Source organism: Manis pentadactyla, chromosome 14, assembly GCF_030020395.1.
Source record: "Manis pentadactyla isolate mManPen7 chromosome 14, mManPen7.hap1, whole genome shotgun sequence".
Lineage (NCBI taxonomy): Eukaryota > Metazoa > Chordata > Mammalia > Pholidota > Manidae > Manis > Manis pentadactyla.
Window position 1 is genome coordinate 23,915,905 of NC_080032.1, and position 23,288 is coordinate 23,939,192.

The 23,288-nt window shown below is 39.4% G+C and overlaps 1 protein-coding gene across 4 annotated transcripts in view; it reads left to right on the forward strand.

Annotated features, from left to right (window-relative positions):
- KNTC1 (kinetochore associated 1) overlaps nucleotides 1-14,999 on the forward strand; it is a 78,523-nt gene extending 63,524 nt beyond the window's left edge. For 3 of the 4 annotated variants that reach the window (XM_036922058.2, XM_036922059.2, XM_057492260.1), the window contains 9 exons: nucleotides 347-403; nucleotides 2,117-2,171; nucleotides 2,250-2,313; nucleotides 2,874-3,003; nucleotides 4,016-4,105; nucleotides 4,542-4,687; nucleotides 6,599-6,689; nucleotides 13,892-13,982; nucleotides 14,701-14,999. In XM_036922058.2, the coding sequence (XP_036777953.2) occupies nucleotides 347-403; nucleotides 2,117-2,171; nucleotides 2,250-2,313; nucleotides 2,874-3,003; nucleotides 4,016-4,105; nucleotides 4,542-4,687; nucleotides 6,599-6,689; nucleotides 13,892-13,982; nucleotides 14,701-14,765 (789 nt within the window). In that variant the 3' untranslated portion in view covers nucleotides 14,766-14,999. Of the gene's footprint in view, nucleotides 1-346; nucleotides 404-2,116; nucleotides 2,172-2,249; nucleotides 2,314-2,873; nucleotides 3,004-4,015; nucleotides 4,106-4,541; nucleotides 4,688-6,598; nucleotides 6,690-8,456; nucleotides 8,677-13,891; nucleotides 13,983-14,700 lie in introns of those variants that run through there. The other variant, XM_036922060.2, reaches the window with a different exon arrangement.
- Nucleotides 15,000-23,288: the final 8,289 nt, after the last annotated feature.

Genomic DNA, 23,288 nt, shown 5'->3' on the forward strand with positions numbered 1-23,288 from the left:
TTAAAGCATTCACACAGTATCCCCTACACATGTTGTATTGCTCCTTCTTGAACAGATGTCTGCTGAAACCATTTGCTCTCATTGTGTTCATGCCAAATTTAAAGAATTTGGTGTCAGGCCAGAGAAAGTGCAAACTCACAAATGACATAAATTTCATAAATGAAACTGATGGGAGGTTCCCTGGCCTTTTTTGATATTTGTGAATTAGTGAACTTCTCTTGCGGTTCTCATGGAAAATGAGTTTTCCTGATATTCCTTGGGAAAATTTAAGAATCTGGTATTTCATGTTGCCATTTTCCATTTTGGTTGTCTTCAGAAGTTGTTTGTTTTTCCCTCCCTCCCACAGATTCCTTATCTAAGGAGAGTTTTAATAGCCATTTCTAGTGTCCATTCTTTATGGCAGGTACGTAGTTTTCTAAGGTACATTTTATAGACTGATATCTTTACCCTCACTGGCGTATGACTGCCAGCTGCACTGTATTTATCAGCTCTTCACCAAAGAACTGAACTAACATTCCATTAAAATGGTGCCTGGACCCATGATGCTCAACTCCAGTGTCACCTTCTTAAAGATGTCACTTTCCCTGTTCGCCAGCCCTCAAGAGTTGTCATCTTCATTTATGCTCTCAAAACACTTTGGCTTTAGTAACACACTATCACATATAATTTATTCTAATTATACATTCAACTGCCCCCTTGCACTTTGGAATCTTTAACATCAGAGACCATGTCTTATCTTTTCCAAATTTCTTTAGTTGTATGTACCCACATAATGATTATATATTATGTAGAAATATATAATTTATTCTTAGTTTAATAAATTAGAGCAAGATAAATAAATGCTAAGTAAAATAGGAAAATTCTCCTTTACCATTTCCTTTCAAAATTATTTCTGCAGAGGTAACCATTCCAATTTCTTATGTTTTCTTCTAGAGCTTTCCTATTACCATATAAGCACATATGTGTATGTGCGTCTGTGTGCATGTGTATATAAATACATATAGTTTGTCCATACAAATACAATCACGTTCTAGACCGTGTTTTTTTTTTTTTATGTAACAGTAGTGTCTTGGTTACTGTTCCATATCAGCATATATATAGGTCTACACCTAATTTTGTTTTTATTGAGAGATAATTAGCATATAAAATATACCCTTTCACAGTATACAATTAAGTGTTTTTTAGTATATTCACAAAGTTGTGCAACCATCACCACTATCTAATTCTAGTATTTTCCTTCACCAAAAATGTACCCCACATCCATTGTACTCATTTCCCATTCCACTTCCCTGCAGCCCCTGGCAACCACTAATTGTACTTTCTGGCTGTATCTGTTTGTCATTTCTTATCAGTAGAATCACACAATATGTGGCCTCTGCTTCCTTCACTCGGCGTCATGTTTTCAATATTCATCTATGCTGTAGCAGGTGTCGGTGCTACATTCCATTTATTGCCGAATAATGTTCCATTGAATGGATATATACCACATTTTGTTTATCCATTCATTGGTTGATGGGTTTGTGTGTCCCTTCCATTTGTTGGTTATGATAAACAATGCTGCTTTATGAACATCTGTGTACAAGTTTTTATGAGACATGTGTTTTTGTTTCTCTTGAGCCAGGCAGCAGAATTTTTGAGTCTTATAAATAACCCTATGTTTAGCTTTTTGAGGTATCTCATTATTTTTAACTCTGTTATTCTCCATACTATAGAGTAAAATGTACCCTAGTTATTTTAACCACTCCCCTACTGATGGGCATTTAGGTTGTTACCTTATTCATTTTTTTAAATCTTTCTCTTGTTTCCTTGCCCCTTGCTTGTGGCCCTTGCACAATGTCTGGAACATAATAGACTTCGTATAAATTTTGTGTTTGGGGTCAGGTTTCATTCATTAATGAAACAATAATGAATCAGCCAGGACTGTATAATAGGGTCCTAAAATGGACAGTTACAAAGCAAATTACCCTAGAATCTAATCATCTCAAACAGGAAGATAAAACTTTATGAGTTTGGTCTTAGCATCCAGACAAGCTCTCAGGGTGTAGTTCTGTGACTGCAAAATAAAGGGCTCTAGTAATAGCCCAGGCATGATCCTTGACTATGCTTGCTCCTGCAGGTCCCCTACTTCAGCAGAGCTTGGCAGCGCGTGGTGCAGATACCACTGCTCTCAGGTACTTTCCTATCCCCTGAAACGCTGACAGTCCCGTGTGTATTCATGTGTGTTCATTGCTGCTGTTGTTTATTTTCAGCTTCTTGTCCCTTAAGCCCCACCCAGCTGTCAGATTGTTGTGAAAGTCTCGTTGCTGTTCTAGAGTAAGTAAAAAAATTTTTTTCCCTACCAAACAAAATCAGATGTGTTGCTATAAAACTCCTTTCTAATGAACATTTCTTATGAGTAATTCTTTTTTCTTGGGAAGTCAGGTATACCACTTGTTTTTAAAATGTCTGTTATTATAAGGTCTACTTTCTACATGCAGTACAACTAGTAAGCTGCTGATCAGTAAGCTTTCTCTAAAATGAGTGCCCAATTTTAATGTAAGTATAGAGTACCTCTTGTGACTACCTAAAGCATACTGTGTTGTTTCCTAGATTTTGAGTCTTTTGAAATTTGTCTTTAGGCATGAGGTGTAGGCTTTCAGACATAATCACAGCAATGACCAGCAGTCTGTGTTCCTGTTGGTAGATTCTTTTATCCCAAGAAGAATGCCATCAAAGACTCAAGTTACTTATTACTAATCATGTGTTGGGCACCAGCGCTTTCATGTTTACAGTTATTGAAAGCATAGACAGATGACAACTGTGGAAAGCTAGAAAGGCGAATATCATCTCATGAATCTGACAGATTATTAAGTAAGTAATGTGCTGTTTTGAAGATGTCCAGTTTCAGATGATCTCGACATGATTGGAATTGCCAGACAGTATGTCCAGTTAGAGCTTCCAGCTTTCGCATTAGCCTGTCTAATGCTCATGCCCCACTCGGAAAAAAGACACCAGCAAATTAAGGTACCATGCAAACAATTCCTCAGGGGCTGCCAAAGAAACAGAAGGTCTCGTATTGCATGTGCCCTGCAAAAAGTTGCATTTTCTTTTCACCAAACCTGAAAAACCTCAGTATGGGTGGGGTGGAAGATTTGTGTGGAGGTAGGATGGAAAAATAGGCTAATAAGGGCCATCTGACAGAGCTTGGAGGGGTTTGAACCTTATTCTTTATCAGAACAGTTGATTTTCCTGGAAGACTAAATTGAAATGATCAGGCAGTATTTTAGAAAGAATAATCCATGTGGGCTGCATTAGAGGAGAGAGGAGGCAAGAAGGGAAACCCTTGGGAAGTTCTTGCGTTAGAATAGGGTTTTATCTCACTTGATCCTGGTACGGCAGCCTGTGGATGAGTCCCCAACGTAGGGTGCGGCAGTGAAAATGGAGAAGGCTGGGAGGAAGGCAATTTGACTTAGTGATAGGATGTGGGAGAGGGCAGGGGAAGAGTCAGGATGGTATGTGGATACAGAGGGGTCTCAAGCATTTTGAGAGCCTTTTATAAATAACTTTCCCTTTATAATATAGAATAAATAGAACAAAGCATTTGGGAATATTTTAGTTATATCCCAGGGTAGGTAAGCCAGTAGACCAAAACCTGTATAAATGAACACGCATATTTTTTGTCATTTGGTCTATTCATTACATTTTTTCAAAGCCATCTGTGCTTGTCTTTGACGTTGTTCTTTTTTGACTATTCATAAACTCATCTCATGATGCTTTTTGAAATTTCAGTATTTAAATAGATTCCTTTTGACACTTAGAATGACAAAATGTTTGTTAAACAGCTCTCGCTATTAGAATAGGTATTTGTAAAATGTCTTTTTCTTATTTCAATAATTTTTTGTTATCTGATAGAAGTGTTTTTCCTGTAATAGAAATTCCTTAAAATATTTCAGATTTAAAAATGTAAACCTTTCAGATTTGACACAAATTAGTAGTAATGCTTTTCCATTAATTTTGTTTTGCTTATTTTCTCCAGAATTTTCTGGGCTCATGCAATCCTGAAGTCATTTTACAGCAATTAGAAGAGCATATGAATACTGGCCAATTGGCAGGATTTTCACATCAAGTAAGAGGCAATTTTATCTACTTTTTGCTGTGAAAAATTTTATATTACAAAGTAATAATTTTCCCCAATTCAAGATGAAGCTGAAAACTACTCTGTTTGTTCATATATAAAATTGCTTTGTTTTTATTAAAACCTTAGTAAATTTTTTAAGAGGGAGGAACGCATTTTGCTATGGTATTTGCTGCTGTGCTCAGTGGAAAATCTGTAGCCTTAATTGCTTGCCATTGTAAACAGATTTCCTCATAAAAAGTCCCGAAATACTTAACAAGTACCTCGTATTGATTTACTGTAGACTGAAATGGGCCGAAGTGGGCTCCCTTCCCCACCCTCTCAAAAAGGGGTTTTGTCATAATTTAACTTCTGATAGTCAGAAATGTTTTGGTATTGAATAAGAACGTGACACGTTTTTAATATAATGATACCTGTCATTCTATAGATTAGAAATCTGATTCTGAATAATATCATAAATAAGAAGGAGTTTGGGATTTTGGCAAAGACAAAATACTTTCAAGTGTTGAAGTCTCACATGATGAATGCCAACAACATCACTGACCTAGTAAACTATTTGGCAAATGAGTTAAGGTAAGTTAGTTTTTTAAAAAACTTACTGTAGAATTTCCTTGAAATTTATCTTTATTTTGGGAAAAAAAATCAAACAATTGTAGAACTATTTCACTATAATTAAAGGCTCTAAATATTAAGCTGTAGCATTACTGCATATACCCAGAAGTTAGTTGTTTTGTAATCCATTCCCTAGGAACATGAACTTAGAATCAGACAAGAACCCCCACAATAGGTGTCTCACAGTCCTGCTCTTAAACTGTAAATTACATACAGTGTTATTTCTTAGACATGGGCTTAGAGAGTTGATAATTCTGTTAGGCAGAAAAATAGATGTGAGCAGGGTAGAGAGAATAAAGCCAGTAAAGCCCACTAAAAGGAACTTAAAGAGTTAACCAGTTAAAACCAGAGAACCAGAAAGGATTCACAGAGTTAATGAGTTAATTAGTTGAAGTTCCAAAGGCCAGGAGTGACTTGGAATGTCCAGATATTCCCCAGATAAAGGAAAGTATCCAAGCACATCCAGTCTTCATTGTACCAATTAGATCACGCCATTGTAAAATATACTTAGCCTGCAAAAAGGCCCAGCTTACCCTATATGCCATTTTCCCTCTTCTTTCAGCCCCTTAATCAGGTAACTTTGTAACCAAGTAACTTTGTAGCCAGATCAGGAGACAGACCTCCGAAGTATAAATAAACCAGTGGGGAGCAAGAATACTGAGATCTGAGCCAACACAGTCTCCTAAGTAACCCTATTCTTAAGACAAAACTTAAAAGAAATTGTAAATCACCTGTATGCATCATGCCCGATGCTGACTTCTACCCAAAAAGCTCTTTAAAACCGCAGACCCTACACCCTTAAGCACACTTCCTCTCTGAGGTTGCCCACACTCCCCTTTCTACAAGTGTGTATTTTTAAAAGACTTCTTACTGCTCAACTTTCTATGTTTTGTCTCTGTGCTCTTCCAGTGTCTTTGTCACTTTGCTATTTCATCATATTTTCCAGACTTTAAGCACAAATCTTCACTCTCACTGTACTACTTCAGATATGTAGGGAGGGGCTACTGAGAGCTCTGACTTGAGCTTGCAAGTTCCCGTCGCCTGGGTGATCCGGACGGAACTGCAGCTGTATGATCATGCTCTTTAGTAGCCTGCCTGAAAATCTCCTTCTTTGCCTTTGGGAAGTTCTCAGAATATTATCTCACTCCATCCAGTGCTCTGCCACTCCCCGAAATCCTGAGATGGTAGGGACTTAGTTCCCAGGTCAAGCAGACACTGGACACCAGGTGACCTTGGCTTTTAGGAGTTAGCACTCCCAGGACTGAGCAGGAGTTCAATAAACGTCCCTTTTCTCCGTTTTTCCTTCATCTCTGCTTTATCCAAGTAAACCTGTTTTGTCTACCTTGACTCTGGCCTGCTCTTCCCTCCCTTGGAGTGCATTCAAATAAAACTTATGCTCTGCTTTGCTGTTGTGTCTCTGCCCTTCAATTCTTTGTTGCAGCGGGCAAGAACTGAGAATGAACTCAACCCCCAACCTTTTATGTAACATAATTTCTGCTAAGCTTGTTTATGTAATTTTCTGGGATTGAAAGTTTAGATTCAGGATTGCAATACTTGCTGTGTCCATCCCTACATTTGGCCTAACTGTGCTGGTCAGTCAGGAGGTGTCCGTTTCTCATCAATACACCATGGATTTCCTTCTGCTCATGTAGCACTTGTGATCTAACCATAATTACATATTGTCATTTCTGAACAATATTATTAATTTTTGAGATACCATCAAGATACATAATTTGTACATATTTGAAATGTGCAATTGGAAAAATTTTAAATATATATATATACCTGTGAAGCCATCAGCACAGTCAAGATAGTAAATGTTTATCACACCAAGTTTCCTCATGCCCCTCTCTTTTCTTTCTGATTCCATAGTTTAGATGAAGCTTCAGCCTTTATAACTGAATACTCAAAGCATCATGGGAAGCCGGTGTCACCAGATGCTGCTCCCTGTGAAATTCTGAAGGTAAAGCTGGCCCATGGTTACTCAGACTCTAAGCTGATGCCATTTCTATTTCTAGGGTCTTGAAATTGAACCAATTGTTCTCATGCTCTGGATGGTGTTAAATGTCTTTTCATATGTGACTGCATATATTTTATATTTTAGTTTTTGTGTAAGTGAGCCCTAGACCAAAAATCAAGAGACTGTGGTTCTCCTCTGGGCTCTGCCCCTGAGCTGCAGTGTAGCCTCAGGCCAGCCCTGAACCCATGCAGCCTAGTCTTCAGATCTGGGCCACATGGTCTCTCCTGTGCCTTCCACCTTTACAATTTCTCATAAAGTCCTGTTTCTCATATGGAAGAAAGTGAAAAAAACAGATTTCCGAAGACATTGATTCATGTTGTTTTTGGGTGTTAATTGCTTTTATTTATTCTACTTTTTAAATTACCTAAGACATATAAGTTCACTATAGAAAAAAAAGAAATTGTCAAGACCAAAAAATAAAATAGAAAACTAATCTCTTGACATCTCACTTCCCAGAGGTAGGATCGCTGTTAACACTTACATCCTTCCAAATGTTTCCATATGCAGCATAAGCATATAAATTACTTTGATTCCTACTCTGAATTTAAATGTAACAGTTTTTACTTTGATCATGTTTGAGCAGTTTTAGAAAACCTAATTAACTTATGGTAGGGTTTTCCTCCTTTGGTCCAGATCAGGCTTATTAAAATAAATCTACATTTTTTTTTAACTTCCCTTAATAACTTCCCTTGTTCACTTCCAGTCTATTATACTCAATGGCATAAGATTACTTTTTTCAAAAATGGGGGTTATTGATTCAGGGGACAAATGTGTGGCCCTTAAAATATGTCTGTTTTTCTCCAGTCATACCTGTCTAAAATGCCAAATAATTTTATATGTGGATTTTTAGCAATATAATTAATTAGGTCTTAAGTTCCATAGTTTGTCAGACCTTTTTTTTTTATTAAGGTATCATTGGTGTACAATCCTATGAAGTTTTCACATGAACAACATTGTGATTTCAACATTCACCCATATTATCAAGTACCCCACCCCACCCCATTGCAGTCACTGTCTATCAGACTATAGAGTCATTACTTGTTTTATTCTTGCTGTACTGCCTTCCCCGTGACCTACCTATATTGTATGTGCTAATTATAATGCCCCTTAATCCCCTTCTTCCTCCCTCTCCAGCCACCTTTCCCTTTGGTAACCACTAGTCCCTTCTTGGAGTCTGTGATTCTGCTGCTGCTTTGTTCCTTCAGTTTTGCTTTGTTGTTATACTCCACAAATGAGTGAAATCAGTTGGTACTTGTCTTTCTCCTCCTGGCTTATTTCACTGAGCATAATACCCTCTAGCTCCATCCATGTTGTTGCAAATGGTAGGATTTGTTTTCTTCTTATGGCTGAATAATACTCCATGTGTATATGTACCAATTCTTTATCCATTCATCCATCTACTGATGGACACTTAGGTGGCTTCCATTTCTTGGCTATTGTAAATAATGCAGCAATAAACATAGGGGTGCATATGTCTTTTTGAATCTGGGATCTTGTTTTCTTTGGGTAAATTCCTAGGAGTGGAATGACTGGGTCAAATGGTATTTCTATTTTTAGTTTTTTGAGGAACCCCCATATTGCTTTCTGTAATCGTTGAACTAATTTACACTCCCACAAACAGTATAGGAGGGTTCCCCTTTCTTATCAGACCATTTTCTACTTAAAAAACTAAATGCCACTCATAAAAATACTGTGTTTCTTCCCATTTAGGTGTTTCTTAGTGGATCATAGTAGATCATCAAACCATGTTTCAAGAAGAACAAGAGGAAGTTTCAAGTCTGCTATTAACTGACCATATTTTTTACAATTTTAAGATTGTGCAGTCTATGTGTTATAACTATTGTTAAGTGATCATAACAAAACCGTTTCACAGTAGTATGACTGTCCCATAAAGAACTCATTCTTGAGTTAATAAATCTTTTCTTTGCTAGTGACTTGTATCACCTATAGATACTATCAATTTTTTGCACCCTGTGTGAAAGAAACAAGATGAAAAAATATTTTTCTTCCCCCACAAGAAAAACAACTACTTATATCCTATTTATTTGACATGTATTAAAGAGAATATCGATCTTTTTAATGTAATTCTAGCAAATAGGTATATAATTTTTGTGGCAGCATGTTATCAGTCAGTATTCAGCCAGAAAAGCAGGAACCACTCTAAATACTTCAAGCAGAGAGGACTGGATACCAGAAATTGGTTAGAAAAGTGTTAAAGGTCTGAAAGGCAGAAGGGAGATGGAAGGGCCTGTTAGAGGGCAGGCAGCAGGGGAGGAAGGGGCTGCAAGCCAAGAGCAAGAAGCTGCCACTGCCCCTGGGTTGGAGCCACCAGCCCGTTTGCCTCTGCTTTTTCCAACCTTCTAATTTCCATTGCAGTACCAAGAAGTGACAGAACTGAACAGGAAGCCATCTGGCAAGGAGTCTGGGAGATGTAGTCTGCAGGCTATAAGCCCTCAGCAGTACAGAGGCCAGCCTGGAAGGGTGGCGTGGAGCTGAAAGCCACAGATGCTACTCAGTACACAAAACATTCGCTACATCTCCTACTCCGCTTTTGCCATACTCATGAATAACTTGAATAAACTGAATTTGATAAACTAGAATTAGTTTGCCTTTGTTTTACCAGTTGAGAAGAAACATTATTTCTGTACAGAAAACAGCATAGCATCGTGATTAAAAATACAGGTTTTGAAGAAACAACTCTGGACCCAAATTCTGGCTCTATCACACTTGATAGCTGTGTGATCCTGGACTAGTTACATAACTTCTCAAAGCCTTAAACTCATTTGTAAAACCTAGTTGGAGGGGGTTTAAATAGTCATTCACTTGCTTTATTCTGGACCTTTGGACTGCACCAATAATTTTCACAAAGCTTTTTCCATATTTGGAGTTATTTCCTTAAGATACATTTCCAGGAACCAATTTACCAGTTCAAAGGGAATGAAGAACATGTTAAAGGCTGTAGGTGCAAATTGCCAAACTGCGTCTGTTTCAAAGGGTCTTAACCAATGCTCATTCCCACCAGCAACAGATGAAGGTCTGCTTTACTGCAAACTCCCCAATGGCCAGCACTGTTACTTTTAAAAACTTGTTGCTAATATGATAGGTGAAAATGGTGTCTCACTATTTATCTTTGTGTTTCTTTGATATTTATGTGATTGAACCTTAAGAAAACGATAAGGCTGAAATCACAAGTAGAGCCAGTAATTGTGTTCTTGGGCATAAAAGTGCAAGGAGTGGAAGGGGTCAAGTGGTGGCAGTAGAATGTAACAAATGAACATGAATCTTCATGCCTAATTGACAAGCTCCGCTAAAAAGTTCTTTCCCAGTCTTAATGCTGGTTTCATTGTTCAGAATCAAGTTCTAATAGGCAAAGCGTTACCCTTTGCTATGCCAGAGAAATAATTTTGAAACATAAATATATTTGAACTTATTTTAAGAGAAGTTCATTTGAAGTTCAAATATCCAGTTAGCCAGGATCTTGCTTGTTATTAGGCTTGTTTTTATTATTCTACTTCTGTCTCCAAGCAGCCATTCTCCATACTGTTGCCTGTGTATTTTTTTGTATCATTAATGTACAATTACATGAGCAACATTGTGGTTACTAGATTCCCCCCATTATTAAGTCCCCCCCACGTACCCCATTACAGTCACTGTCCATCAGCATAGTAAGATGCTATAGAATCACTACTTGTCTTCTCTGTGTTGTACTGCCTTCCCCATGCCCCCCCCACATTATGTGTGCTAATCATAATGCCCCTTTTTCACCCTTATCACTCCCTTCCCACCCATCCTCCCCAGTCCCTTTCCCTCTGGTAACTGTTAGTCCACTCTTGGGTTCTGTGAGTCTGCTGCTTGCCTGTGTATTTAAATATAAGCCACCTCTCCTTATCGCCCTGCCTCACACTTTTCACTGGCTCCCAGATTCACTTAGCAGAAAACTCAAGTGCCAACTGAGGCACACAGGTAGCTTTTCAAATTCCACTCTAAGAAGCTGCCTTATACAAAGGCTCTCCTTTGGTAGAGCTGCTCCTCAAGTAGATCTGCAGAAAGGCAGCCCCTGAAGAGGGTCACATTTACAAAAAGCACTGGGGAAAAAAACAAAAATAAATAAATAAAGTAAGTAAAATAAAATAAAATAATTTAATAAAGCACTGGGTTGAAAAGCTGGATTTCAGTTACAGCTCAGTGCTGCCTGCCCATCCATACCATGGCTTAGGAGGTCCTTCGTGGTCTTGCCCCCACCTCCCTTTCATGCCTCTGTGTCTCCCACTCTCCCCTTTGATCAGCCTTCCCCACCAGTCCAACAAAAGGCACCTCCCCACCCCATCACTTGCTATGTCATTAACATACCTACTTCTCCATACCATCCTGTTATCTTGGTGGACTTGTTTGTTGATTGTCTCACTGTCCATAGTTTTGTTCCCGAACCCTAGAACAGTGCCTCATGTTGTAGACTCTTGGTAAATATGCATGAAATAAATTAATTTTTAGCTACTCATTTTCTGGGTAGAGTTCCCTCCTTGAATGTTGCATGATCACATGAACAAGTGATGTCACAACATTACAGGGAAAAAATGGGGGAAGTTAGCAACAATCAGATGAAGGCACCATGATTTTCATGACTCATGCACCTTCCTTCGTCATCTCTTGCTTTGAATGAGGTGGCTAAATTTTTCACTCCTTCGACTACTTGGAGTAGAGAATTTTACAAGAAGGTGTTCTCCACTTCTCCCAGATAGAAAACCTGGCCCGACAAGGTGTAAGATACTCAGTCTTTCTGTTCCTTCTGGGACCCAGAGATTTGGAATCCATTTGCTGTGTTTATATAAACACAATGAAACCCTCTTTGGGTAGTTTTGCCAAGTTTAGACTAGAAGAATTAGACAACTGTGGTCACGTCTCTGATGGGAGCAGCCAAGTAGACGTACAGCTGTGCTTGGGGGTAACCAACAGGTTCTTTGTTGCTCAATGCTAGTGTTTGGGTGTGGTAGATCAGTGGTCCCCCAACTGTTTACGGCATGCCTCTCAGTAAAAACTTTTGAATACATACTCCTAATATTTATTCGATCAGTAGAAACCTAAAAAAATTGTTGAGTAGCCTATCATATTAATATGCCATAATTTATCCAGTCCACGACTGACAGGTATTTGGGTTACTGCCAGTTTTGACAATTACAAATACAGCTGTTACGAACATTCTGACACGTCTTTGGTGGACCTGAGCTCCCATTTATGTTGGGTATATTTCCAGGAGTGGAAGTGCTTTGGCAGGTATTTCCAATCTACCAATCTATACTCCCACCAGCCATGCATGAGAACAGATTGCTCCACATCCTTGATAACACTGAGTCATCAGTCCCTTTAATGTTTGCTGTTCCTATGGGAGACCTCAACAGTAGTCTTGAAGAAAAAAATGCAAACAAAGCAAGGACAAACATCTTGTCCTCCATTCTGATTTCTTTTCCTTCCCTTTCCCACTTGAGGTCTGTGCATGAGTTAAACCCATAGTGTATCTGCACATCTGAGTTCAGTGTCTATCACACTATATGATCTCAATGGGGAATCACAACAGCTAAGACATGCCATAAACCTTTTATAAACGGGTAAAGTTTTTTTTTCTAGCACTCATTACATATTCAAAAGCAAACAAAACAAGGGCCTATGCTTCTAGAACAACCAAGGCTGAATATTTTCTAAAGGGAATAAAGAAATTTCTAGAACAATTTCTCTCTTTGAACTCCCAATGTCCACAGATAGGACTCGTTAATGAATGACCACTAGACTTTCACCTGGTAAGTACTCCTACAGCTTTTTTTTAAAAAAAGCTTTATTGAGATACAGTTCATATACCATACAATTCACCCATTTAAAGTATATAATTCTAAATAAATAATAAAGTATACAATTCAATGGTTTTTACAATATTCAAAGATACACAATCACCATCACAGTCAGTTTTAGAACATTTTCACCACCTCTAGAGGAAACTCCATATCCTTTATTTTTCATCCCCATCTTCCCCCTATACACCCCCACCCATCCGCTTAGCAACTACTAATTGACTCTGTATGTGGATTTACCTATTGTGCACATTTTCTATAAACAGAATCATATAAAGTGGCCTTTTGTGCCTGGCTTCTTTTCACTCAGAATCATGTTCTCAAGGTCCATCCACAATGTAGCATGTGTCAGGGCTTCATTCCTTTTCCATGATAGAAGAATATTCCATTACATGGATATACTATATTTTGTTTATCCATTCGTCCATTGATGGAAATTTGGTTTGTTCCCACTGTTGGCTATTACAAAAAATATTGCTATATCCTGTAACTTTCTAACCAAACTGATATTTTGAGGGTTTTTTTTTTAACTTTTTTCAGTATGTATGCACAGTCTTACTCATTCATGAGATTGTCAGTTAAGACAAGGTGATCAGATTTTTCCACTCCCTGACTTATCTGTAGGAGCAATTCTCTGCACATTGCCATGCCATTTCCAGTCTTTGCTTTCATCCCCTCTGTGCCTAGCTAACACCCTCATTCTTTATGATATTTGTTCAGTATCCAAGTTTCTTGAATTATTTAAGAAACTATCTCATTTATATGCTTAGGCTGCTATATATATGTGAAGCATTAGGATACTTGTATTCAAAGAGAATGTGATGAACCAGGAGGAAGGACATTATCTCAAAACCAATATTCTTGTCAACTCACTTTTTCCAGTGTTCTTTATATGGATTTTTTTAAAGTCTTAAAAGGCCGCATTACTCATAACCCATACTATATTGCACACCTCAAAAGAAGAAGTGGCAATTTATAAAACTTCTTCCCCTCCCCATCCCATAATGTCACATGCCCTGTAGTTGATGATGCTGGTCATGTGAAGCCAGAATATCTAGGAAACCTTTTGTCATCCAGTGATATGAATGTATATGCAGGTGCTTCTCAATCTTTTCAAGATAACTTAACCAAGCACAGTATACAACATTTAGGGTAATAGATCTATCATTTCATAAATTTGCTGTGTAAAAAAAATAAGAATTTTGCATGTTCTTAGTGGATGACCTTTCCTCAGGAAAATACATGCTTTTGGAGCAATGTAGCTTACTGATGGGATTTTTCTATATTTTCATTGTTGTTTCTGAGCTTGGAGGAAAAAAAGAAGCTGAAAGAAAGGAAGATATGGGGGTCCTAAGGGAGAGTGAAGAGATCCTCTGCATGCAAGGAAGAAAGACCCGTAAGGATGGAAGCCAGTGGCCAGGTCATGCTATCCCGGAGAAAACTCAATTTCTCTCCTACTTGCCCCAAATATTTCCATTCGCTTTCTAGGGCTGCCATAACAAATGACCAGTAGTGGGTGCCTTAAAACATCAGAAATTTATTCTGTCACTGTTCTGGAAGCCTGAAGTCCAAAATCAAGGTGTCAATAGGCCCACATTCCCTCTAGAAACTCCAGGGAAGGATCCTACCTGCCTCTTCCAGCTCCTGGGGGCTCCAGGGGTTCCTTGGCTTGTGGCTGCACCCCTCCAGTTCTGTCTCCATCGTCCCACAGCCTTCTGTGTGTGTCTCTGTGTTCCCTTTTCTGTCTCTTACAAGGACATTTTTCACTGGATTTAAGGCCCACCCTAATACTGTATGAACACATCTTAATCCTTGCTTTGATTACATCTGCAAAGACAATATTTCCAAATAAGGCTACATTCTGAAGTTCTAGGTAGTCATGAATTTGGGGACACTATTCAACCACTACAAGCTCCTTCTGTAACCCAGTGAAAAAACTGGCATGTCTGCCCCCCTATTGTCTGTCTCCTTTGCTTCCATAATCTTTGGGTAAGAAAGCTTCTGCTCAGCCCTGAAGCCCTGCACACGGGCTTATTAATCATCAGAAGGAATTTCACTCATGACTTAAGATTAATGCAACCAGCCCCTAACCTGAAACTCGCCTCTATGCACAGAAATGATGACTGGATCATCAAGAACTTACAGGAACATCCTGGCCGGGCCCATGTCAACAAAATGACTGGCGTCAACTAACCAAAGACAAGGAGTTTTACCACCCTCCTCAGACCCTCTCTGACCTCCAGGTGTCTGAGGTTGATCATCATCTCCTGTCCTTAGCTCCCTTCAGTTCTCACCTTTCATGATATAAAAGAAGTTTGAAATCAACCCAAAGTTAAGACAGTGCTTTAGGACATGAGTCCACCATCTTCTCGGTCTGCAGGCTTTCCAAATAAAGTCGCTTTCCTCACGCCAACACTTTGTCTCTTGACTTATTGGCATGTTGTGCAGCAAGTGGCATGAGCTTGGACTCGGTAACACTTCTTCAAATTCTACCTCTCTGCCTTGAATAAAATATAAACTATTCTAAATGACAGTGAGCTCCCTACCTAGCTTTTCATTAGAAACATCATAAATTTTATTGAAGTAAACTAACATACAGACAAGTACAGACATTGTAGTAGATTTTCACAAAGTGAATCTGCCCAGGTAACAAGCACACAGAACATTCCCAGTATAGATTAGGGACCATTTTCTTTCTTTCCATTAAATTTAAAAATGTTTTTTAAAATGGTCGTAAACAACACATAACAAAATTTACCATCTTAACCATTTTTAAGTGTGAGGTTTTGTGACGTTTAGTACATTCACACAGTTGGCCAACCATCACCACCACCCACATCCAGAATTTTTCATCTTGCAAAACTGAAACTCTGTCCCCATTAAACACTAACTCCCCATTCCCTGACTCCAGCCCCACCTAACCATCATTTACTTTCTCCTTGAATTCAACTATCATCGGGGCCTCCTATCTGTGGAATCATGTAGTCAGTGTCCCTTTGTATCTGTCTGGCTTATTTCATTGAGCATAATGTCTTGCAGGTTCATCCATGTTGAAACATGTCAGAATTTCCTTCCTTTTTAGGGCTAGTATAGGAACCATCTTCCTTTAAAAAGGTGATCATAACCTCCTTTGGATTTTACAGCTAACTATTTATTTTCATCCCTGCTTCTAATTAGTGAACAATGTATGTTTCTTTAGCATTCTCCCCCTGGATGATTATAGATTTCAGTTTTCACCTTTTCAGTCCCTCTGCGCTGGGTCCTGTTGTTTTGGCCACGTTCACCAATCTCATGAGCATTTTAATTATCAATTGAATATATAGAAAAACTAAGGCATCAACAACTTTCAAAAGTGGATTAAGAGTGGAAGTGCAACTCTCAAAAGAATATGTTTGATTGCTCTTTCCTCTTCCTTTCCTTACCGGGGCTCATCACAGATCCCCACCTCCACTCCCCAGGACCTGGGCAGTAGTTTGGATTTAACTCAGCGTCCTCATCCTGGCAGCCTTTGGAAAGTCAGCAGGATTTTGTGTTTTGTTTCCTTTTATTTAGCACACTTACTCATTGTTTTGTAAATACCTCACATTCCAGGTGATTCAACTTGAATAAACTCACCTCTTTCCAGATAAGACCAATTGAATATATTAATTCCCAGCTGGGGGTTGTGGGGGAACAACCAAGTTGTGAAGCCAGAGAGCTGTAATTCCATATCCCTACTAGATATTCTCAGAGAGATAAATTTTAATTCATTTTCATCTTGGCTAATTCCCTGCAACCCTTATGTACAAATATAGCACCTTAATCAGAACAGACCAAGGACCTGTCTCCCTTAAGCCATCAGCTGCGAAACAGGTTTATGTTGTAGGCAATTTAAGTCATTTATTTTCATAGTTTACACATTACGCAATGACTTGAACTAAGTGCCAAGAAATACAGTAAGAGCAAGAGGAAATCCAACGACATTTCAAGCATTAGTCCCTAACATTAGCCCTTAAATGCTCTTGCAAAAAGCCCATGCAGATGCATCATCCTTTTTCTGGAAACTTTCTATGTGTGGAGTAGAACAGGAACCTTTCAGGGTAGCCATGCCAGAACTTTCCAGAACCACAGTATACTGAGGGAAAGGTGGTGCAGAAAGAACCACTTACCTTTCTCTGCTTCTCCAGTCACGGCCAGCGATGCGGAAAAGTCAGTCTGACTTGGAAAGGGAAAGTGCTCACCTTCACTGCAAAGACTGGACATCTCACACAGAGAAAGCACAGGTTTTCTACAATGTTTGGTCACATTTCAGTGTTAAGGGCTAAGCTCTCAAATCCCAAGAGAAGCTACGCAAACTAGCTGGCGTGACCAGTGATTGCATCTTGCCTATTGTACTGAGAGCTGACTACTCTATAATTATTTAAATATTGCACCAAAAGCTAGTCCATCCTGTTTTTGACATTTTAAGACTGGCTAGGGACAAGAGAGAGTGACAAACCTAGGTTCATCTTGGGGACCTCACACACACACGCTATCCTTGCCTAACCCTGAGAGTTAACTGCTACTGAGAATTCGTCATCATTAGTTATTTACTTACAAGCTGAAAAGGTTCATTTCTTTCACTATAGCCCTAGCAATGAATTATGTCATCTTTTCTCTGCAGGAAGAGACACATAAAGTGTGTGACGAGGACTACTGTTAGTTCTGTGAGTCTAGCTCCTTTTTGGATAAAATTAATGCCTTTGTTTTGCCCTTTCAGAACCTTGAAGTCTGTGTCAATTGGGGTGATTGTGACTGTGAGTAATAGAAAACACAACTAGAAATGGCTTTAAGCAGGAGGGGGCGGAAGATGGCGGCGTGAGTAGAGCAGCGGAAATCTCCTCCCAAAACAACATATATCTATGAAAATATAACAAAGACAAGCCTTCCTAGAATAAAGACCAGAGGACACAGGACAATATCCAGACCACATCCGCACCTGAGAGAACCCAGCGCCTCGCGAAGTGGGTGAGATATAAGCCCTGGCCCCGCGGGAGCCGAGCGCCCCTCCCCCCAGCTCCCGGCGGGAGAAGAGCAGGCAGAGCGGGAGGGAGACGGAGCCCAGGGCTGCCGAACACCCAGCCCCAGCCATCCGGGCCAGAGTGCAGGGCCCTCGATACTGGGAAAACAGGGCAGCAAGAACAGTGAGCAGGCACTGGAGGCTGGGCGCCAGAGGACATAAGAAAAGCGCGCGACCATTTTTTTTTTTTTTGCTTTTTTGCTGCTTTGTTTTGGCGAGCGCTTTTTGGAAGTCTTAAAGGGACAGGGACCACAATATTAGGGAAACAGGGCAGAAAGACCGGTGAGCAGAGGCCTGAGGCTGGCACCGGAGAATAAAGAAAAACGAACGACCACCTTTTTTTTTTAATTAAAAATTTTTTTTTTTTTAATTAAAAAAATTTTTTTTTTTTCTTGTTTTTTTTTGTGGTCGTTGTTTTGTTTTGGCGGGTGCTTTTTGGAAGTCTTAAAGGGGCAGGGCGGGTCACTTAATCCAGAGGTAGGGAACCCGGGATCTCAGGGCACCCTAACCCCTGGGCTGCAGGGAGCAGGGAGGCCCCTTACGGAGATAAATAGCCTCCCAGCAGCTCCTGCTCCAACGCGACTCCACCATTTTGGAGTAGCTGCCCGAGCCAGGCCACGCCCACAGCAACAGCGGAGATTAACTCCATAGCAGCTGGGCAGGAAGCAGAAACCCTGTCTGCGCGCAGCTGCGCAGCACAAGCCACTAGAGGTCGCTGTTCTCCCAGGAGAGGAGGGCCACAAACCAACAAGAAAGGAAGTCCTTCCAGCCGTCACTCGTCCTAGTTCTGCAGACTATTCCTATCACCATGAAAAGGCAAAGCTACAGGCAGACAAAGATCACAGAGACAACACCAGAGAAGGAGACAGACCTAACCAGTCTTCCTGACAAAGAATTCAAAATAAGAATCATAAACATGCTGACAGAGATGCAGAGAAATACGCAAGAAAAATGGGATGAAGTCCGGAAAGAGATCACAGATGCCAGAAAGGAGATCGCAGAAATGAAACAAACTCTGGAAGGGTTTATAAGCAGAATGGATAGAATGCAAGAGGCCATTGATGGAATTGAAATCAGAGAACAGGAACGCATAGAAGCTGACATAGAGAGAGACAAAAGGATCTCCAGGAATGAAACAATATTAAGAGAACTGTGTGACCAATCTAAAAGGAGCAATATCCGTATTATAGGGGTCCCAGAAGAAGAAGAGAGAGGAAAAGAGATGGAAAGTATCTTAGAAGAAATAATTGCTGAAAACTTCCCCACACTGGGGGAGGAAGTAATCAAACAGACCACGGAAATACACAGAACCCCCAACAGAAAGGATCCAAGAAGGGCAACACCAAGACACATAATAATTAAAATGGCAAAGATCAAGGACAAGGAAAGAGTGTTAAAGGCAGCTAGAGAGAAAAAGGTCACCTATAAAGGGAAACCCATCAGGCTAACGTCAGATTTCTCAACAGAAACCCTACAGGCCAGAAGAGAATGGCATGATATATTTAATACAATGAAACAGAAGGGCCTTGAACCAAGGATACTGTATCCAGCACGACTATCATTCAAATATGACGGTGGGATTAAACAATTCCCAGACAAACAAAAGCTGAGGGAATTTGCTTTCCACAAACCACCTCTACAGAACATCTTACAGGGACTGCTCTAGATGGGAGCACTCCTAGAAAGAGCACAGCACAAAACACCCAACATATGAAGAATCGAGGAGGAGGAACAAGAAGGGAGAGAAGAAAAGAATCTCCAGACAGTGTATATAACAGCTCAATAAGCGAGCTAAGTTAGGCAGTAACATACTAAAGAGGCTAACCTTGAACCTTTGGTAACCACGAATTTAAAGCCTGCAATGGCAATAAGTACATATCTTTCAATAGTCACCCTAAATGTTAATGGGTTGAATGCACCAATCAAAAGACACAGAGTAACAGAATGGATAAAAAAGCAAGACCCATCTATATGCTGCTTACAAGAAACTCACCTCAAACCCAAAGACAGGTACAGACTAAAAGTCAAGGGATGGAAAAACATATTTCAAGCAAACAACAGTGAGAAGAAAGCAGGGGTTGCAGTACTAATATCAGAAAAAATAGACTTCAAAACAAAGAAAGTAACAAGAGATAAAGAAGGACACTACATAATGATAAAGGGCTCAGTCAAACAAGAGGATATAACCATTCTAAATATATATGCACCCAACACAGGAGCACCAGCATATGTGAAACAAATACTAACAGAACTAAAGGGGGATATAGACTGCAATGCATTCATTCTAGGAGACTTCAACACACCACTCACCCCAAAGGATAGATCCACTGGGCAGAAAATAAGTAAGGACACGGAAGCACTGAACAACACAGTAGAGCAGATGGACCTAATAGACATCTATAGAACTCTACATCCAAAAGCAGCGGGATATACATTCTTCTCAAGTGCACATGGAACATTCTCCAGAATAGACCACATACTAGGCCACAAAAAGAGCCTCAGAAAATTCCAAAAGATTGAAATCCTACCAACCAACTTTTCAGACCACAAAGGCATAAAACTAGAAATAAACTGTACAAAGAAAGCAAAGAGGCTCACAAACACATGGAGGCTTAACAACACGCTCCTAAATAATCAATGGATCAATGACCAAATCAAAATGGAGATCCAGCAATATATGGAAACAAATGACAACAACAACACTAAGCCCCAACTTCTGTGGGACACAGCAAAAGCAGTCATAAGAGGAAAGTATATAGCAATCCAAGCATATTTAAAAAAGGAAGAGCAATCCCAAATGAATGGTCTAATGTCACAATTATCGAAATTGGAAAAAGAAGAACAGATGAGGCCTAAGGTCAGCAGAAGGAGGGACATAATAAAGATCAGAGAAGAAATAAATAAAATTGAGAAGAATAAAACAATAGCAAAAATCAATGAAACCAAGAGCTGGTTCTTTGAGAAAATAAACAAAATAGATAAGCCTCTAGCCAGACTTATTAAGAAGAAAAGAGAGTCAACACAAATCAACAGTATCAGTAACGAGAAAGGAAAAATCACGACGGACCCCACAGAAATACAAAGAATTATTAGAGAATACTATGAAAACCTATATGCTAACAAGCTGGGAAACCTAGGAGAAATGGACAACTTCCTAGAAAAATACAACCTTCCAAGACTGACCCAGAAAGAAACAGAAAATCTAAACAGACTAATTACCAGCAACGAAATTGAAGAGGTAATCAAAAAACTACCAAAGAACAAAACCCCCGGGCCAGATGGATTTACCTCGGAATTTTATCAGACATACAGGGAAGACATAATACCCATTCTCCTTAAAGTTTTCCAAAAAATAGAGGAGGAGGGGATACTCCCAAACTCATTCTATGAAGCTAACATCACCCTAACACCAAAACCAGGCAAAGACCCCACCAAAAAAGAAAACTACAGACCAATATCCCTGATGAACGTAGATGCAAAAATACTCAACAAAATATTAGCAAACCGAATTCAAAAATACATCCAAAGGATCATACACCATGACCAAGTGGGATTCATCCCAGGGATGCAAGGATGGTACAACATTCGAAAGTCTATCAACATCATCCACCACATCAACAAAAAGAAAGACAAAAACCACATGATCATCTCCATAGATGCTGAAAAAGCATTTGACAAAGTTCAACATCCATTCATGATAAAAACTCTCAGCAAAATGGGAATAGAGGGCAAGTACCTCAACATAATAAAGGCCATTTATGATAAACCCACAGCCAACATTATTTTGAACAGCAAGAAGCTGAAAGCATTTCCTCTGAGATCGGGAACCAGACAGGGATGCCCACTCTCTCCACTGTTATTTAACATAGTACTGGAGGTCCTAGCCACGGCAATCAGACAAAACAAAGAAATACAAGGAATACAGATTGGTAAAGAAGAAGTTAAACTGTCACTATTTGCAGATGACATGATACTGTACATAAAAAACCCTAAAGACTCCACCCCAAAACTACTAGAACTGATATCGGAATACAGCAAAGTTGCAGGATACAAAATCAACACACAGAAATCTGTGGCTTTCCTATACACTAACAATGAACCAACAGAAAGAGAAATCAGGAAAACAACTCCATTCACAATTGCATCAAAAAAAATAAAATACCTAGGAATAAACCTAACCAAGGAAGTGAAAGACTTATACTCTGAAAACTACAAGTCACTCTTAAGAGAAATTAAAGGGGACACTAACAGATGGAAACTCATCCCATGCTCGTGGCTAGGAAGAATTAATATCGTCAAAATGGCCATCCTGCCCAAAGCAATATACAGATTTGACGTAATCCCTATGAAACTACCAGCAACATTCTTCAATGAACTGGAACAAATAATTCAAAAATTCATATGGAAACACCAAAGACCCCGAATAGCCAAAGCAATCCTGAGAAAGAAGAATAAAGTAGGGGGGATCTCACTCCCCAACTTCAAGCTCTACTATAAAGCCATAGTAATCAAGACAATTTGGTACTGGCACAAGAGCAGAGCCACAGACCAATGGAACAGACTAGAGAATCCAGACATTAACCCAGACATATATGGTCAATTAATATTTGATAAAGGAGCCATGGACATACAATGGCGAAATGACAGTCTCTTCAACAGATGGTGCTGGAAAAACTGGACAGCTACATGTAGGAGAATGAAACTGGACCACTGTCTAACCCCATATACAAAAGTAAACTCAAAATGGATCAAAGACCTGAATGTAAGTCATGAAACCATTAAACTCTTGGAAGAAAACATAGGCAAAAACCTCTTAGACATAAACATGAGTGACCTCTTCTTGAACATATCTCCCCGGGCAAGGAAAACAACAGCAAAAATGAATAAGTGGGACTATATTAAGCTGAAAAGCTTCTGCACAGCAAAAGACACCATCAATAGAACAAAAAGGATCCCTACAGTATGGGAGAATATATTTGAAAATGACACATCCGATAAAGGCTTGACGTCCAGAATATATAAAGAGCTCACATGCCTCAACAAACAAAAAACAAATAACCCAATTAAAAAATGGGTAGAGGAACTGAACAGACAGTTCTCCAAAAAAGAAATACAGATGGCCAACAGACACATGAAAAGATGCTCCACATTGCTAATTATCAGAGAAATGCAAATTAAAACTACAATGAGGTATCACCTCACACCAGTAAGGATGGCTGCCATCCAAAAGACAAACAACAACAAATGTTGGCGAGGCTGTGGAGAAAGGGGAACCCTCCTACACTGCTGGTGGGAATGTAAGTTAGTTCAACCATTGTGGAAAGCAGTATGGAGGTACATCAAAATGCTCAAAACAGACTTACCATTTGACCCAGGAATTGCACTCCTAGGAATTTACCCTAAGAATGCAGCAATCAAGTATGAGAAAGATCAGTGCACCCCTATGTTTATCGCAGCACTATTTACAATAGCCAAGAATTGGAAGCAACCTAAATGTCCATCGATAGATGAATGGATAAAGATGTGGTACATATACACAATGGAATACTACTCAGCCATAAGAAAAGGGCAAATCCAACCATTTGCAGCAACATGGATGGAGCTGGAGGGTATTATGCTCAGTGAAACAAGCCAAGCGGAGAAAGAGAAATACCAAATGTTTTC